This window comes from Staurois parvus, unplaced genomic scaffold (assembly GCF_062004578.1).
Source record: "Staurois parvus isolate SC_StPar_1 unplaced genomic scaffold, SC_StPar_1.0 ptg000159l, whole genome shotgun sequence".
NCBI classification, from domain to species: domain Eukaryota; kingdom Metazoa; phylum Chordata; class Amphibia; order Anura; family Ranidae; genus Staurois; species Staurois parvus.
Window position 1 is genome coordinate 1,425,660 of NW_028317955.1, and position 14,559 is coordinate 1,440,218.

Sequence of the window (14,559 nt, forward strand, 5' to 3'; positions counted from 1 at the left end):
GGAACGTTAAAAACGCTTCCCATACGCCTGTCTAACGCCTGTCCAAGGCTATAGGGGCGTTTGGCAAGAGTTAGAAAGAAAGTCAAGTGTGAACGAGCCCTTAGGGATGTTACGGGTTTTAGAAAGCCATGCACTGACAATAGATCCCCAGGGCTGAGAACCATATTGTCTAGGAATGGATAGAACTGCCATAAAGGACAACGTGTCACATAAGATTAGTGTCACAACAAAGATTCCCTTCCATATGTAAAAGAAAAAAAAGACATTTAAATGGCCGCAGTTACCTCATCTGTGATGTTTTTTTTTTTGTTATTTATCTACTTGTACATGTTCTGTTTACCTCTCATACTATGTTTGCTAAATTTATGCAAAATAATAAAGACATATATGCCTTTAAATGGCCGCAGTTTCACATAAATGATGTGGAAGTAGAAATAATACTTTTTTTCTCTGTCTCCAGGCAAAAATGAGATCCCATCCAACAAAGACACTGCGCAAATTCAGCAAGCTACATCGATGGAGGACAAGAAACCTCCCAATACTTCACATACCAGTGAGAGTAAGGAGGCTTCACTGGTCAAATCTACTTCACCTACCGACCAGTCCTACAAACTCAGCCTGGAAAGTTTCACCTTCCATAGAGTACTAGGACAGGGGAGCTTTGGAAAAGTAGTGTTGGCCTCTCATCCTGACATTAAGCAGAAGCTAGCAGTGAAAATGGTTAAAAAAAGACCATTACTTCGACAGGATCCCAGCTGCGTCATTACAGAGAGCTACATAATGGAAATGTGCAACAGATACTCATTTTTCGCACATCTCTACTGCTCCTTTCAAACAGAGACTCATCTCGTCTTTGCTATGGAGTTCCTGGGCGGAGGAGATCTTGAAAAATTCATAAGAGATTCAGCTCCACTTGATGAAGTAACCTTAAGATGTGTTACTGCCGAAATTCTCTGTGGACTGCAGCACCTTCATTCTCTTCAGATTGTCCACAGAGATCTAAAACCAGAGAACATTCTTCTGGATAACGCCGGGCACGTCAAGATTGCCGATTTCGGCCTGTCGGCAATGTTCGTCACGGAGAAAAACAGAGTCAAAAGTTGCGTGGGGACGCTATGTTACATGGCCCCTGAAGTCTATTATCAAAGGCCATACTATTACCCGGCTGACTATTTCTCATTTGGGATAATAGTATATGAGATGGCCTTAGGCGAGCATCCTTTTTATACTGGACAGGAGACTGAAGAGCAGTTGGTTACTTCCATGTACGCCACGGAACCCTATTTCCTACGGCACTTGAACTTTTATCTGCAAGATCTCTTACTCAGACTTTTACGTCATGACCAAGAGCAACGTGCGCACCTGGTGTGCAATCTCAGATCACACCCTTTCTTCAAGGGTATTGACTGGGAAGAGATAGAAGAAGGACCATCACTCGTACAAAGTACATTGGAACCTATTCTCAAGGAACCACTGCAGGAAATCATTGAAGTGGATACTTTTCTGTCCAAAGACCTGGAGATGCCAATTGACTCATTGCATCAGGAGTATTTTAAGGCCTTTGAATACATTAGTGAGAGAATGAAGGCGAGACAAGCCTGATCCTCACCACCACCACAACCAGAGGGCCATCCTTCAATGGGTGGTCAACTAAAAAGTTCACAACAGTGAACAAAAAATGTAAATTAGATATGATGATAGATAGATAGACAGACAGATAGATAGATAGGATAGATAGATAAGATAGATAGATAGATAGATAGATAGATAGATAGATAGATAGTGCGCTATCCTGCCACGGTGGAAATCACAGTGGTGACCCAGGATTCTCGACTATAGAGGTTGAGGGGCTCCAGGCAGTTGTAATTCAGAGGAAACTGGTTTATCAGTTTCCTCTTTGGCTTGTAAAGCCTGTTTTGGGACCTGTAGCCTGGAGATTTCAAAGAGATTTGGGAGGGATGAAATCTCCAATCCTGGGCCCATGTTTTGAGAGCAGCCAGCACGCTGATTGCACAGGTGTGTGCAGGCTTTTTTGTGGAGTCCAGGCCATGATTCTGGGCTCCACCCCAGCAGACAGGAGGGCTCCACCCTGGCACACAGGAGGGCTCTGCCTTGGAGTCAGGTGGGCTTCACCTAGTAGAGGTGGAAGCCAGACAAGCTGTGTGCTATTGGCGAGCTGTGTGCGGGAAAGCCATTTCGGATAGAGTCTGCAGGAGACAGACGGAAATCGATGTACAAGCCAGATGGCTGAATATTGTTTCATTTGTTTGATGGTGGATGCCCCTGCGTGGGAAAGATTTATGGAATAGATAATATTGATAGATAGATGGGCGGCACAGTGGCTTAGTGGTTAGCACTTCTGCCTTGCAGTAATTGGGTCATGGGTTCGATTTCCAACCATGGCGCCTACTGCATGGATTTAGCATTTTCTCCCTGTGTTCGCGTGGGTTTCCTCCGGGTACTCCGGTTTCCTCCCACACTCCAAAGACATGCTGGTAGGTTCATTGGCTCCTGTCTTAATTGTCCTAGTTTCATCCCTGGCCATGTGGGATCTCAGGCATGGTAGGGGTTGGATTAAGACATGGCAACCTACCCTGTAAAATAATTGCTAAGAAAATTCATGGAAAAGGTCGCTTACGAGTGACGGTCCATGCAATTGCCAAGGGTCGGATACGACTGAATGCATAGATAGATAGATAGATAGATAGATAGATAGATAGATAGATAGATAGAGATTAAGGTAGGAACTGGCCAGAGAGGGATTACTTTGACGTAGTTGGCCGGCTTAAACATGCATTGAAATGTATGTGAACGAAAAATCCCTGTTTCTATGGAAAGTTTGCTAGAAGGAGGTATATAGCAATGTAATAAGTATAAATCAGCACACACACATATATAAAATCCTCAGAAATCCCTTAAAGTCATATCAATATCCTTCCCCTGAAGTACTAATAAAACATATATTCATTTACTTAAACCCAAAAACCCACAATTATAGTGAAAAAATCAAGACCCAAAGAGTTTACCCAAAAATAAAAAATATCAAATATATATAAAAGAACAAAAATAAAATAAAGTCCCAATATGCAAAGTGTCCAAATAATGTGTCCAAACAAAGATCAATTTCTTTATAGGAAGACGCTTCCTACTCCACTGAAGAAGATGCAAATCAATCACAGGTGCTCTTCAAATACCTCAAAAAACAAAATCTCAACATAGTATATTACCTTTTAAATCCCAGAACTAAAGTGCCACACGTGTATCATGCAAAAAAAAAACACTCCAGTGTCACAGCACTCATGTGAAGAAAAAAAAAAAAAAATTTTAAATATCACTGCAAACTATATATAAAGTGCATAATTACCCTAAAACAAACAAATTCCAGCTTGTAATCAACCACATATGTACAGAGTGTCCTTAGATTGGTATCCTCTTGTCCCTCAGGACCTCACAAACAGACCAGGAATCATTATGTGAATTATAATCATATATAAAATTTATTGTAGCCACTTACATATAAAAACGATAAGATCAGCAAGACATCATCAAACTCCTCATGCCCAGTATACGATCCCCTTTCCGTGTGTAGAGGGTCTCCCGATCACCAGGTAATTCCCCCTTGCTACTCCTATCCAGCACTATCACTTTGTAGCTCTGGGGGACACCTGAAGTGCACCGTTTCCGTGTTGGAGGTCTGGAGAGTAACGGTGCACTTCAGGTGTCCCCCAGAGCTACAAAGTGATAGTGCTGGATAGGAGTAGCAAGGGGGAATTACCTGGTGATCGGGAGACCCTCTACACACGGAAAGGGGATCGTATACTGGGCATGAGGAGTTTGATGATGTCTTGCTGATCTTATCGTTTTTATATGTAAGTGGCTACAATAAATTTTATATATGATTATAATTCACATAATGATTCCTGGTCTGTTTGTGAGGTCCTGAGGGACAAGAGGATACCAATCTAAGGACACTCTGTACATATGTGGTTGATTACAAGCTGGAATCTGTTTGTTTTAGGGTAATTATGCACTTTATCTATAGTTTGCAGTGATATTTAAATTTTTTTTTTTTTTTTTTCTTCACATGAGTGAAAAAATCCCTGTTTATATGGGAAGTTTGCTAGAAGGGGGTATATAGCAATGTGTAGATGGTTTAACAGAATTTTTAGTGGTCACACCCATCACAGGTTGCCTGCAAAAATCTATGGGGGGGTGTAGACAAGACCAGTCACCCTGCACAAGGGCCCCAGCCCTGGTTCACACAAGAACACTGCTGTGGGTGGCAATAGATTCCTAACGACACTCCAAACACACATCACAAATACAGTGTGTTTGCCTGCACCAAAATGCATGGTACCGCAGAGCCATGTTTTTTATTATTATAATACAGGATTTATATAGCGCCAACAGCTTACGCAGCGCTTTACAACATAAGGGCAGACTGTACAATTCCAATACAAATGAATACAGAAGGACTGAGAGGGCCCGGCTCGTTGGAGCTTACAACCATGTGATCCAGTTTCAGTGCGTTTTTAAATTGCATCGCACTGAACTGCACAGGGACACACAGCGCGTTACTGTGCAATGCCGGTGTCAACCTGCACTAAGTCTGTACACAGTTTGGCTCCCCAGTCCCCTGACTCCAGGCTCAGTTCTTTGTGGATCAATTTCACCTGATGGGATGGACTGCCTGTTCTCATACACTCTTTCATGCCTGGACAGACTCTCTGCCACCTAGTGCATGCAACTCTGGTGTTTAAGTGAGGGTGGAGGGCACAGGTGCACCATCCAGTCCCACTGCTGGCAGACTGGAAAAGTCTATGGGAAACTGACAGCTGGTGGAAGGTGCACCCAATCCTACGAACATTTAGGGGACTATACACCCAGAGACGAATGCCCAGAAAGCCAGCAATCTGCATTGCGATCATTCGTCCCTGGGTGCATACTGCCCTAAATGTTAGTAGCTCTAGGTGCATTATCCTGTCCAGCTGCAGCCGCAAGGTTTCACAAGCTGCAACTGAAAGGCGTCTCTCTGTCACTTGGCGTGATGAAGGTCCCTTGCAGGTTCCAAAATGTTGCATTGCTCATGTAACACGCCTAAACAACACAAATAAAGGCAGTTCTACTGAAGCAGATAGCGCTGCGCTAGCCGTTATCTCTGTTCGCTGTGGCCACATCCACCCAATGCTGCAACACCCCACAATTGCGTTCCGCTATGTAGTGAGTGCAAAGAAGTAAATAAGCAGCTAGCACAAAGTGGCAAACCCTCTTCTTCCACTACATAAACATAGAAATAAAGGTGCAGCGCTAATAAACAGGAAACAAATATGTGAATACAGCGCACTGAGGAGCCTGGAAGCGGTCGGAGCTCACAGAGCTCCAACAGGGTCAGTCCAGCGCTGTGACCTACCCGCAGGTTGCTCTGTGAGCTCCGCCCACTTCCAGGCTCCTCAGTGCACTGTATTCGATAACGCCTTGGCTCCTCCCACAGTCCAGAGCTTTTGACAGAGAAGGAGAGTGCTGTAGCCCCACACCATTCTCAGCCCCCTCCCTCTGTCCATCCACCGGTGGCCCAGACATTACCCCAAACATTCATCAACTGCAAACTTTAATGGGCTGTAATGCACCTCAACAGCAGGATTTTGGCAGCAGGTGTCAGCCAATGATTCGTGGCTGACACCTGCTGATCTGCTGTGTCCAATCACAGCCCAGAGCCCTGTGTTAGCAAAAACACAGGCTTCTGTACAGAGGGAATGATCTGTCTGTTTCTTCTCCCTGCAAAGCAAGAAGAAGGAACAGATTTTAGTAAAAACATTTTTAGTTTTCAGTAAATTCATAAGCACACACTTAACCCTTTGATTACCCCAGAATGTTAGCCCCTTCCCAGTAAACGTCATTCGCACAGTGACAGTGTAAAGTACTATTATTGATCTTTCTAATAGTGTCACTGGTGATGTCAGTGTCAGTTGGTATCAGATTGCCTACAGCACTATCACAGTCCCACTTCAAGACGCTGATCACTGCAATGATTCAGAAAAAATGAGGAAGGGTTGTAGCAGCGCAAACACTGCAAAGTCCTGGGAAATGGTAGTATGGGGTGATGGTGGTATTAGTGGCTACTGTATGAAGAGCGTAAGATTCCGTGTGGCACTGAGGGCAAGGCTTCCAAATAAGCTGTAGCAACTTCTGTAGATGAGAAAAAGCAGAGAAGCGCCTCTAAGTGCAATAAGTCTTTTAATTCAAGTCTAAATGTAGAAACACTCACATGTGTGAAGTAATCATAAGCATAAAAACCAAAGCATATACCAAATTAACTAAAGACCCACTACCCGAATTCAAACAGGACGCACTACTACTAACGAACACAGCCTTACTTGATGGTGTCATCACCAAGCAGGAAGCCTCTTTTCTATCTAAAGACTTCTACAACACCCCGTATTTTTACTTTCTGCCCAAAGTACACAAAAATCCAAATAATCCACCAGGAAGACCAATCGTAGCGGCCACAGGGAGCATTACTAGCGGTTTCTCCCAATATATCGACCACTTCCTACAACCCCTTGCACAGGCTCAACACTCATATATCCGGGACAGCGGACACTTGCTAGAATTACTCCAAACATACTCCTGGGAACCCGACTATTGTTGGGTCTCGTTAGATGTCTGCTCCCTATACACCTCGATACCCCATGATGTAGGCATCACCGCCATCCAGCACTATCTATCCTTGGATCCATCACTCAACCCCAAACAATCTTCCTTTATAGTAGACGCCACCTCATTTTGCCTCAAACACAATTACTTCACATTCAACCACGATTTCTACTTACAAACTCAAGGTACAGCCATGGGAGCCAACTTTGCACCCTCATATGCAAACTTGACTATGAGTTTCTGGGAGGACAAACACATATGGCACAATAACCCCTTTGCAGCCCACATCATCTTTTACGGCCGTTACATAGATGACATTATCGTCATCTGGGATGGACCAATATCACACGTAGACCAGTTCGTAACCCATTGCAATTCAAATCCTTTTGTCCTTCACCTCCACTCACCACAAACATACTCTTGTATTCCTAGATCTCGAATTATACCATGACAATCTCCAAATATTAACAAAAAACCACTTCAAACCGGTATCTGGAAACTCATACCTCCACTTCAACAGCTGCCACCACCCCAAATGGATCCAAAATATACCTAAAGGACAATTCTGTCGTCTCAGACAAAACTGCACCACAGATTCCGATTACAATCTCCAGAGCGACATCCTAATAAAGAAATTCCTAGACAAAGGTTACCCACACAAGCTAGTAGATGAGGCCCACTCCTTCTACCGCAAGGGTAGACCCCAAACACACAATAGCACAGAGCCTCCCAACCAGGTCAGATTTATAACCAAATTCCACAACAACTTTCACAAAATGGAGTCTATCATCAATAGACATTGGCCAATACTACTACAGGATCCACATTTAATAGACATTTTAGATAAAAAACCAAAATACACCTACCGCAAAGCCATCAACCTTAAAAACAAGATTGCCCCCAGCAAATACAACCCACCCACCAACACACCCAACACAATCTGCCTCATACCCATTGTCGGCATGTATAGATGCAACAAAGCGCTATGCAAAACTTGCCGATTCGCTAAACACGGACAAAAAAACTTCACCACAAAAGGAAAAACCTATTCATTCAAAGAATTTTACAACTGCTCCACTGATCATGTGATCTACTGTATATCCTGCCCTTGCGGCCTCCTATATGTGGGACGCACCATCAGACCCCTCCGCGCAAGGTTTGGCGAGCACAGACGTCTTATTGAAGATGGTAAAGACAAACATAGCGTCCCCCGCCACTTCCTTGAATATCACCAAAAATCCACTGATGGCCTACAAGTATGGGTCTTAGAATCCATACACAACAATCTCTCTGAGTCTGATCGTTTCAAAAAACTCTGTTCACAAGAAACTTATTGGATATTTACATTAGATACATTGTCTCCAGGTGGACTCAACGAGGAATTAGACATTAACACTATACTATAAACACTACAATCTCCCATTCACAGTCACTCAACACTCACAATGATACTTCCCCCCCCCCCCCTTTATTTTTATTTTTTTAATCAAATTTTTTTATCGAATTTTTTTTTTAAATTCATTTTTAGTTTATTATTTATAACCTTTTGTTCATTATTTATATTTTATTCTGTTTTTTACTATTTTTTACAATGTAATTTACTCTTTATAATGTCATTTGCATGTATTATTACCAATATGTTTATCATCTTACCATGTTAACACCCATTGTCAATATACCCGCTAGCAACATGTATATATGTTAGAATTATTATGAAGCTCCTGTAGAGCCATAACCATATCCCACCTTGCAAACATGCTGTATTACCACTAAATATCTGCTCACTACTGATACATAATTGATGTGCCAGTGCTGCAAGGTAAACATTTTACCCCACTAATCTCCCAGAATATAATTTTTTTTTTTTATTCTTATTACCCCCATCAACTTTTTTCACATAGTTTCTTCGATTTTCAGCTGTTCAAAAATCTTTTATTAACGTCATTTTTCATTTCATTAATTTTTTTTTTTCTCTTTTTTTTAATTATTTTTTTTAATTATTTTTTTCATAATTTTTTTATTTATTTTTTTCCATTTCATCATTTTTCTTTCGTCTTCTGTTTTCTTATTTATTACATCCTCTCTTTTTTCCATTTGGTTTCCTTTACCCCCCATTTAACATCCATGACTTTACACTATTCACATGACAGCAATGGTAAATCACTGGTTAATTGGTCAATTGATCAATTAGACTCACGTTCCCTATATATTCACCCGTGTTCATCCACCTCCCCCTGCTTGAAAAAGGAGTGCACTTCCGCCTTCCACGGCCAGTGCATGCTCCGAAACGCATTGCAGTGCACCCTGGGATCTGACGTCATCACGGCCACACAGCCGCTACATTCCAGCGTGCGTTCCATCTGGCTCTGAGGGAGGACGTGCACGCCGGCCGGCCTCACCGCTGTTCCCCTCCAGCCACCACGCTGTTCCAGCCGAGAGCTGACCTCCCCACATCGCAGAGAGATGACGGCTCTTCACCCGGGTTACCACCCCACCGTTAACTATTGTTATCCACGGTTTTTATGCTTATCATTACTTCACACATGTGAGTGTTTCTACATTTAGACTTGAATTAAAAGACTTATTGCACTTAGAGGCGCTTCTCTCCTTTTTCTCTTTTGCTGATCACTGCAATTACTAGTATAAATAAAAATTTCCAGTTTATTTATACCATAGTTTGTAGGCGCCATAACGTTCACACAAACCAATCAATATACACTTACTGGGATTTTTTTTTTTTTTACCAAAGACGTAGCAGAATACATTTTGGCATAAATTCATGAAGAAATGTGGTTTTAATTTCTTTATTGGATATTTTTCTGTAACAAAGTAAAATATATTGGGTTTTTTTTCAAAATGCTCTATCTTTTTTCGGTTTATAACTTAAAAATGTAAAAACCTCAGTGGTGATCAAATGCCACTAAAAGAAAGCTGGAATATTAAGGTTTTGGAGTGACCAAGTCAAAGTCCAGACTTAAATCCCATTGAGATGCTGTGGCATGACCTTAAAAAGGCCTTTCATGCTGGAAAACCCTCCAAGGTGGCTGAATGAAAACAATTCTGCAAAGAAGAGTGGGCCAAAATCCCTCCACAGTGGTGTGAAAGGCTCATTGCCAATCATTGCAAATGCTTAACTGCAGTTGTTGCCACCAAGGGAGGCACAACCATTTATTAGGTTTAGGGGGCATTTACTTTTTCACATAGGGCCAGGCAGGTTTGGACAGATTGTTTTTCCCTTAATAAAATGAAAGCGTCACATCACTTAAAAACTGCACTTTGTACTTAGTCTGGTTTTCTTCATGTAATATTAAAATGTGTTTGACAGTCTGAATCATCTAAGTGAGACAAATATGCAAAAAAAAAAAAAACAGGAAGGGGGCAAATACTTATTTGACAGCACTGTTTGTGTGTGTATGAATTTTTACAGCATGTCTGAGCTTTCAGAAAGCAGAGAGCAGAGAGCTGAAGTTACAGTCTTCAGAGCTCATTGAGAGCTGATTGGAGGGAAGGGACACCCCCCCTCCCCCTTACACATCACACAGGAACAGAAATTAGGTTGTTCATCAAAGGCTGTGTGCTGGAGCTCCATCATGTGTCACCTTTTTTCTCTTGGGGTCATGAAAATCTGACAGGTGTGACTCAAACAGATAGCACAGGAACGAGGTAGCAGAGAAAAAGAACACTTAGGGCCAGTTTACAGCACAATAATGCACTCCGGATGCATTAAAGATACATTTTTGCTGACAGTTCACACCACACGCAGTTTTCATGAAGTTTGCTGTTTCAGTACAGTTCTGTATAAAAAAATGCAGCATGTTCTACTTTTTTTTCTGCACTGGAAACCGACTGGAACTGACTGCACTGGTGTGAACTAGGGCCATTGGAGTACATGGAAAACACCGTGCATGCATTTTTTTGATGCAGCAAAAAAGGCTCAGGACTGCATCTAATGTGAACTAGACCGTAGCGCTCTGGATTGAGACACGCACACACTAAATCTGTTTGATGGTCAAAATCATTAAAGTGTGACAAACATGCAAAAAAAAAATAGGAAGGGGGCAAATATTTTCTTTTACAGCACTGTATAGATTTATTTCATATACAAATATTTCTAACACATCAAGAAAGTTGGGGCAGCATCCACAACTACTGAGATGACACCAGACACAGGACAGTGGATTTTCAATTAGGATAAGCAGAATGATGGAATTGATAGAAGTAAATAAGGAGTATAGTATAATCAGAAGCAACCACTGGTGCATATATGATACAAAATGAAGCTAAAATAACCCAAAAGTCCATAAAAGTCTGTAATGGTCCATATACTTTAGTGGCAGCTCCTCAGTGACACTGACATAATAACAATAGGGAACATAAGGAAACAGCAAGGGTCTGCAAATGGAATTGCATTGAGAGGGAGGACAGTAAAGCCGGCCATAGATAGGATCGAAAACCAAGCGAAAATTCTTGTTGAACGTAGAATCGTTTGGTTTTCGCATTATTAGTGTGCCTGCTGCGAGATGCGATTTTCATGCAGCAATTGAAAGTGCCAGACCCAACATGCCGCAATTTATTTTAGAAAAATCAAACAAATGATGGCACACTTGTATGGGCTATTCTCATTTTTCAATCGACAGAATGTTCGGTTTTCGACTCATCTATGGCCGGCTTAAAGATTTCTTCACACCATACATGTGCGGTGGTATGCAGAAAAACCCAGTCAGTCAATGGATATGGTGTAAACAAGCCTTACAGCCCGAGTGCTACTAAGCAGGAAGCGCAGCCTGAGGATGGAATGGGCCGGTATGGCTTCCCCTTTGTAGCTGATCAGTGGTCTTTGGGGCTAAGATCTCAGTGTGGTCAGATATCACATTAAGATTGCTATGTCTTGGTGACCTAAGGGATGTCATGGGGACTTATAAAAGCCATGCACTGAGAATAGATATCCAGGGCTGAGGACTACCATATTGTCCAATTTTCAACATTCTTTTTCCTTTATATAGTAAAAAAAAAACAAAAAACAAAAACAGTGGATATTAAACATCACCAAAAGAAAGTTCAATTTCTAAAAAAAAAGGGTATATGAAATCCATTAGTATACAGCGTTACATGACCAGTTGTCATTCTATCTCAGCGTTGAAATCTGACCAATGTCCTCATAATGAAGGAATATTACAGCCTGGCACTCAACGGACTACACACTAAATGGCCAAAATGTCTTCTTCCCCTCCCCCCTCCCGCAGGCTAAGATCACATGACCATTAATTTCAGTTGGGAGCCAGCAGATCAGAACATGGCAGGTACAGGGCTAAAAATAGAACCTTGTCCTGGTGTATAACTTTGTGAATCCCATCCATAGACAGGAATAACATGATTTCATTGGGCGCTGGATACATAAGACATGAATAATACAGATGTAAACTGAGCAAAGATGTCCCACATTTTGTTTACTTGAAAAAAAATGACCCAAAAAATGTGATCTACAAACACCACATAGGAAGCCCAATGTTTTTTCCATATATGGTCATGTACCTTCCAAGCCAGGGTCATGTCACCTTGTTTCCATAGCTACCAGAACTCTGATGTCATCACCACTTAGCTCCGCCCCCTCAGCTTGCAGTCATTCCCTTTGTGTACGCTACCAGGAGTGGAAGCGATTTCTCTTTCTCTGTGCAGCTTTGTCATTTGTAATCATGAAGCGGCTATTTACGAGAAAGAGAGCAAATAATGTGAAGGACCTCCTGAAAACCAACAAGGAGGAGCCTTTTACATTACAAACAGTGGGACCCTTAACAGAGGACCACAGAACAGCATCACAGCCCCAAGATTCTGCCCCTAAAAGGGGGAGATTTAGGGCAGCTGGGAAAAGATTTTGGCATTGTCTGGCTAGATGTTGCCCCTTTTCTCAGACAAAATTAGAAGAAGAAGACGCAGAAAGTAAGTACTAGTCTGTTGAGATATAATGCAGGGCACTGTAAGGGTATACAACATTTATCACCAATTACATATATATTGGGGTCACTATACATACACATAATGGGGTCACCGGGTAGAGAGTAGGGGAGAGTTAAGACCCCGTCAGGTACCTGGAGGTCCTGCCAGTAATAGCACTTGTCATTAGCAGCAGCATTTGTCAGCCTGCCCTCAGTTGAATTCAGGTGACAGTTGGGCTGCAGGGGTCAGGGGTCAGGTGTGCAGGAGGCATACATGGTCTATGGATAAATACAAAGTCAGTGTGAGCCCCTCCCCAGTGACAGGCTGTGTATACAGGACCCTTCAATAGCAATGAGACCTTACACTGCCCCCCCCCCCCATGACATTCCCATTCACTAGGACCATTCCTATAGACAGTTGTGTCCTAGGATCTGTATGACCAGGCAGACTGGGGGCTGCAGGAGCAGACCATTCATTCCGCTTTGTCATATTTTTCTACACACACATTTCTAAATCGTTAGGAAAGTTGGGGTGTCATCCACAACTACGGACTCACAACCAAATACAACATAGTGTTACATTTATATTTAGTCAATGAAGATAAGCAGATTGATGGAATTGCATTGAGAGGGAGGAACAGCTTAGGGCTCATTTACACCACATGCATTGAACGTAGTATGAATGCATATACAAGAAAAACAATGCATTTCAATAAGCCTCGTTTACCCCATTGCACTGCATGTGCGTTTATGAAAAGTACAACATGCTGTATTGTAGGGGGGGTGTGTAGAAAAAACGTAGCTCAATGGATGTGATGTAAACAAGCCCTAGAGCACAAGAGTTACTTAGCAGAAAGCGCAGCCTGAGTATGGAATGGGCCAGTATGGATTCCCCATTGTAGCTGATCATTGCTCTTTGGCAGTAAGATCTCAATATGGTCAGATATCACATTAGGATTGCTATCTTTTGGTGGTCTGAAAGTGTAAGTACGGTTACTCAGCATTTCATAGCTGTCAGGCTCAGCTCACACGAGCTTTGTCAGCAGGTGTCAGACGGACCTTTGGGAAGCGTTTTTAAAGCTTCTCAAACGCTTATGAAAATTCTGCACATGGCAGCACATAGTGCTGTTCACACTGAAGCGTTAGCGTTGCGGCAAAACTGACGCTTCATGTGGAGTCAGGAGGAGTTGAAGCCTCCCATTCAAGTCTATGGTGGCGTTTGCGGAGCGGTTGCGAGGCAGTTGCGGAACGTTAACACCATTTAACTTCATTATAAGCGTTTGTGGTGCGGTTTTTACGCTTGGCAAATGTCTAACAGATTCAAAAAAGCGCATGGGGCGTTTGGGGAACGTTAAAAACGCTTCCCATACGCCTGTCTAACGCCTGTCCAAGGCTATAGGGGCGTTTGGCAAGAGTTAGAAAGAAAGTCAAGTGTGAACGAGCCCTTAGGGATGTTACGGGTTTTAGAAAGCCATGCACTGACAATAGATCCCCAGGGCTGAGAACCATATTGTCTAGGAATGGATAGAACTGCCATAAAGGACAACGTGTCACATAAGATTAGTGTCACAACAAAGATTCCCTTCCATATGTAAAAGAAAAAAAAGACATTTAAATGGCCGCAGTTACCTCATCTGTGATGTTTTTTTTTTTGTTATTTATCTACTTGTACATGTTCTGTTTACCTCTCATACTATGTTTGCTAAATTTATGCAAAATAATAAAGACATATATGCCTTTAAATGGCCGCAGTTTCACATAAATGATGTGGAAGTAGAAATAATACTTTTTTTCTCTGTCTCCAGGCAAAAATGAGATCCCATCCAACAAAGACACTGCGCAAATTCAGCAAGCTACATCGATGGAGGACAAGAAACCTCCCAATACTTCACATACCAGTGAGAGTAAGGAGGCTTCACTGGTCAAATCTACTTCACCTACCGACCAGTCCTACAAACTCAGCCTGGAAAGT

General features: G+C 42.2%; 1 protein-coding gene and 1 long non-coding RNA gene across 3 annotated transcripts in view; one reads left to right on the forward strand and one right to left on the reverse strand.

The window, feature by feature from the left end:
• The window catches only part of LOC149463088 (uncharacterized), a 547,928-nt gene that overhangs the window by 150,346 nt on the left and 383,023 nt on the right, over window positions 1-14,559 (reverse strand). The window lies entirely within an intron of this gene.
• LOC149463095 (protein kinase C delta type-like) lies at window positions 859-1,602 on the forward strand. The gene has a single exon (XM_089675895.1). The coding sequence runs from the start codon at window positions 859-861 to the stop codon at window positions 1,600-1,602; it is 744 nt and encodes a 247-aa protein (XP_089532021.1).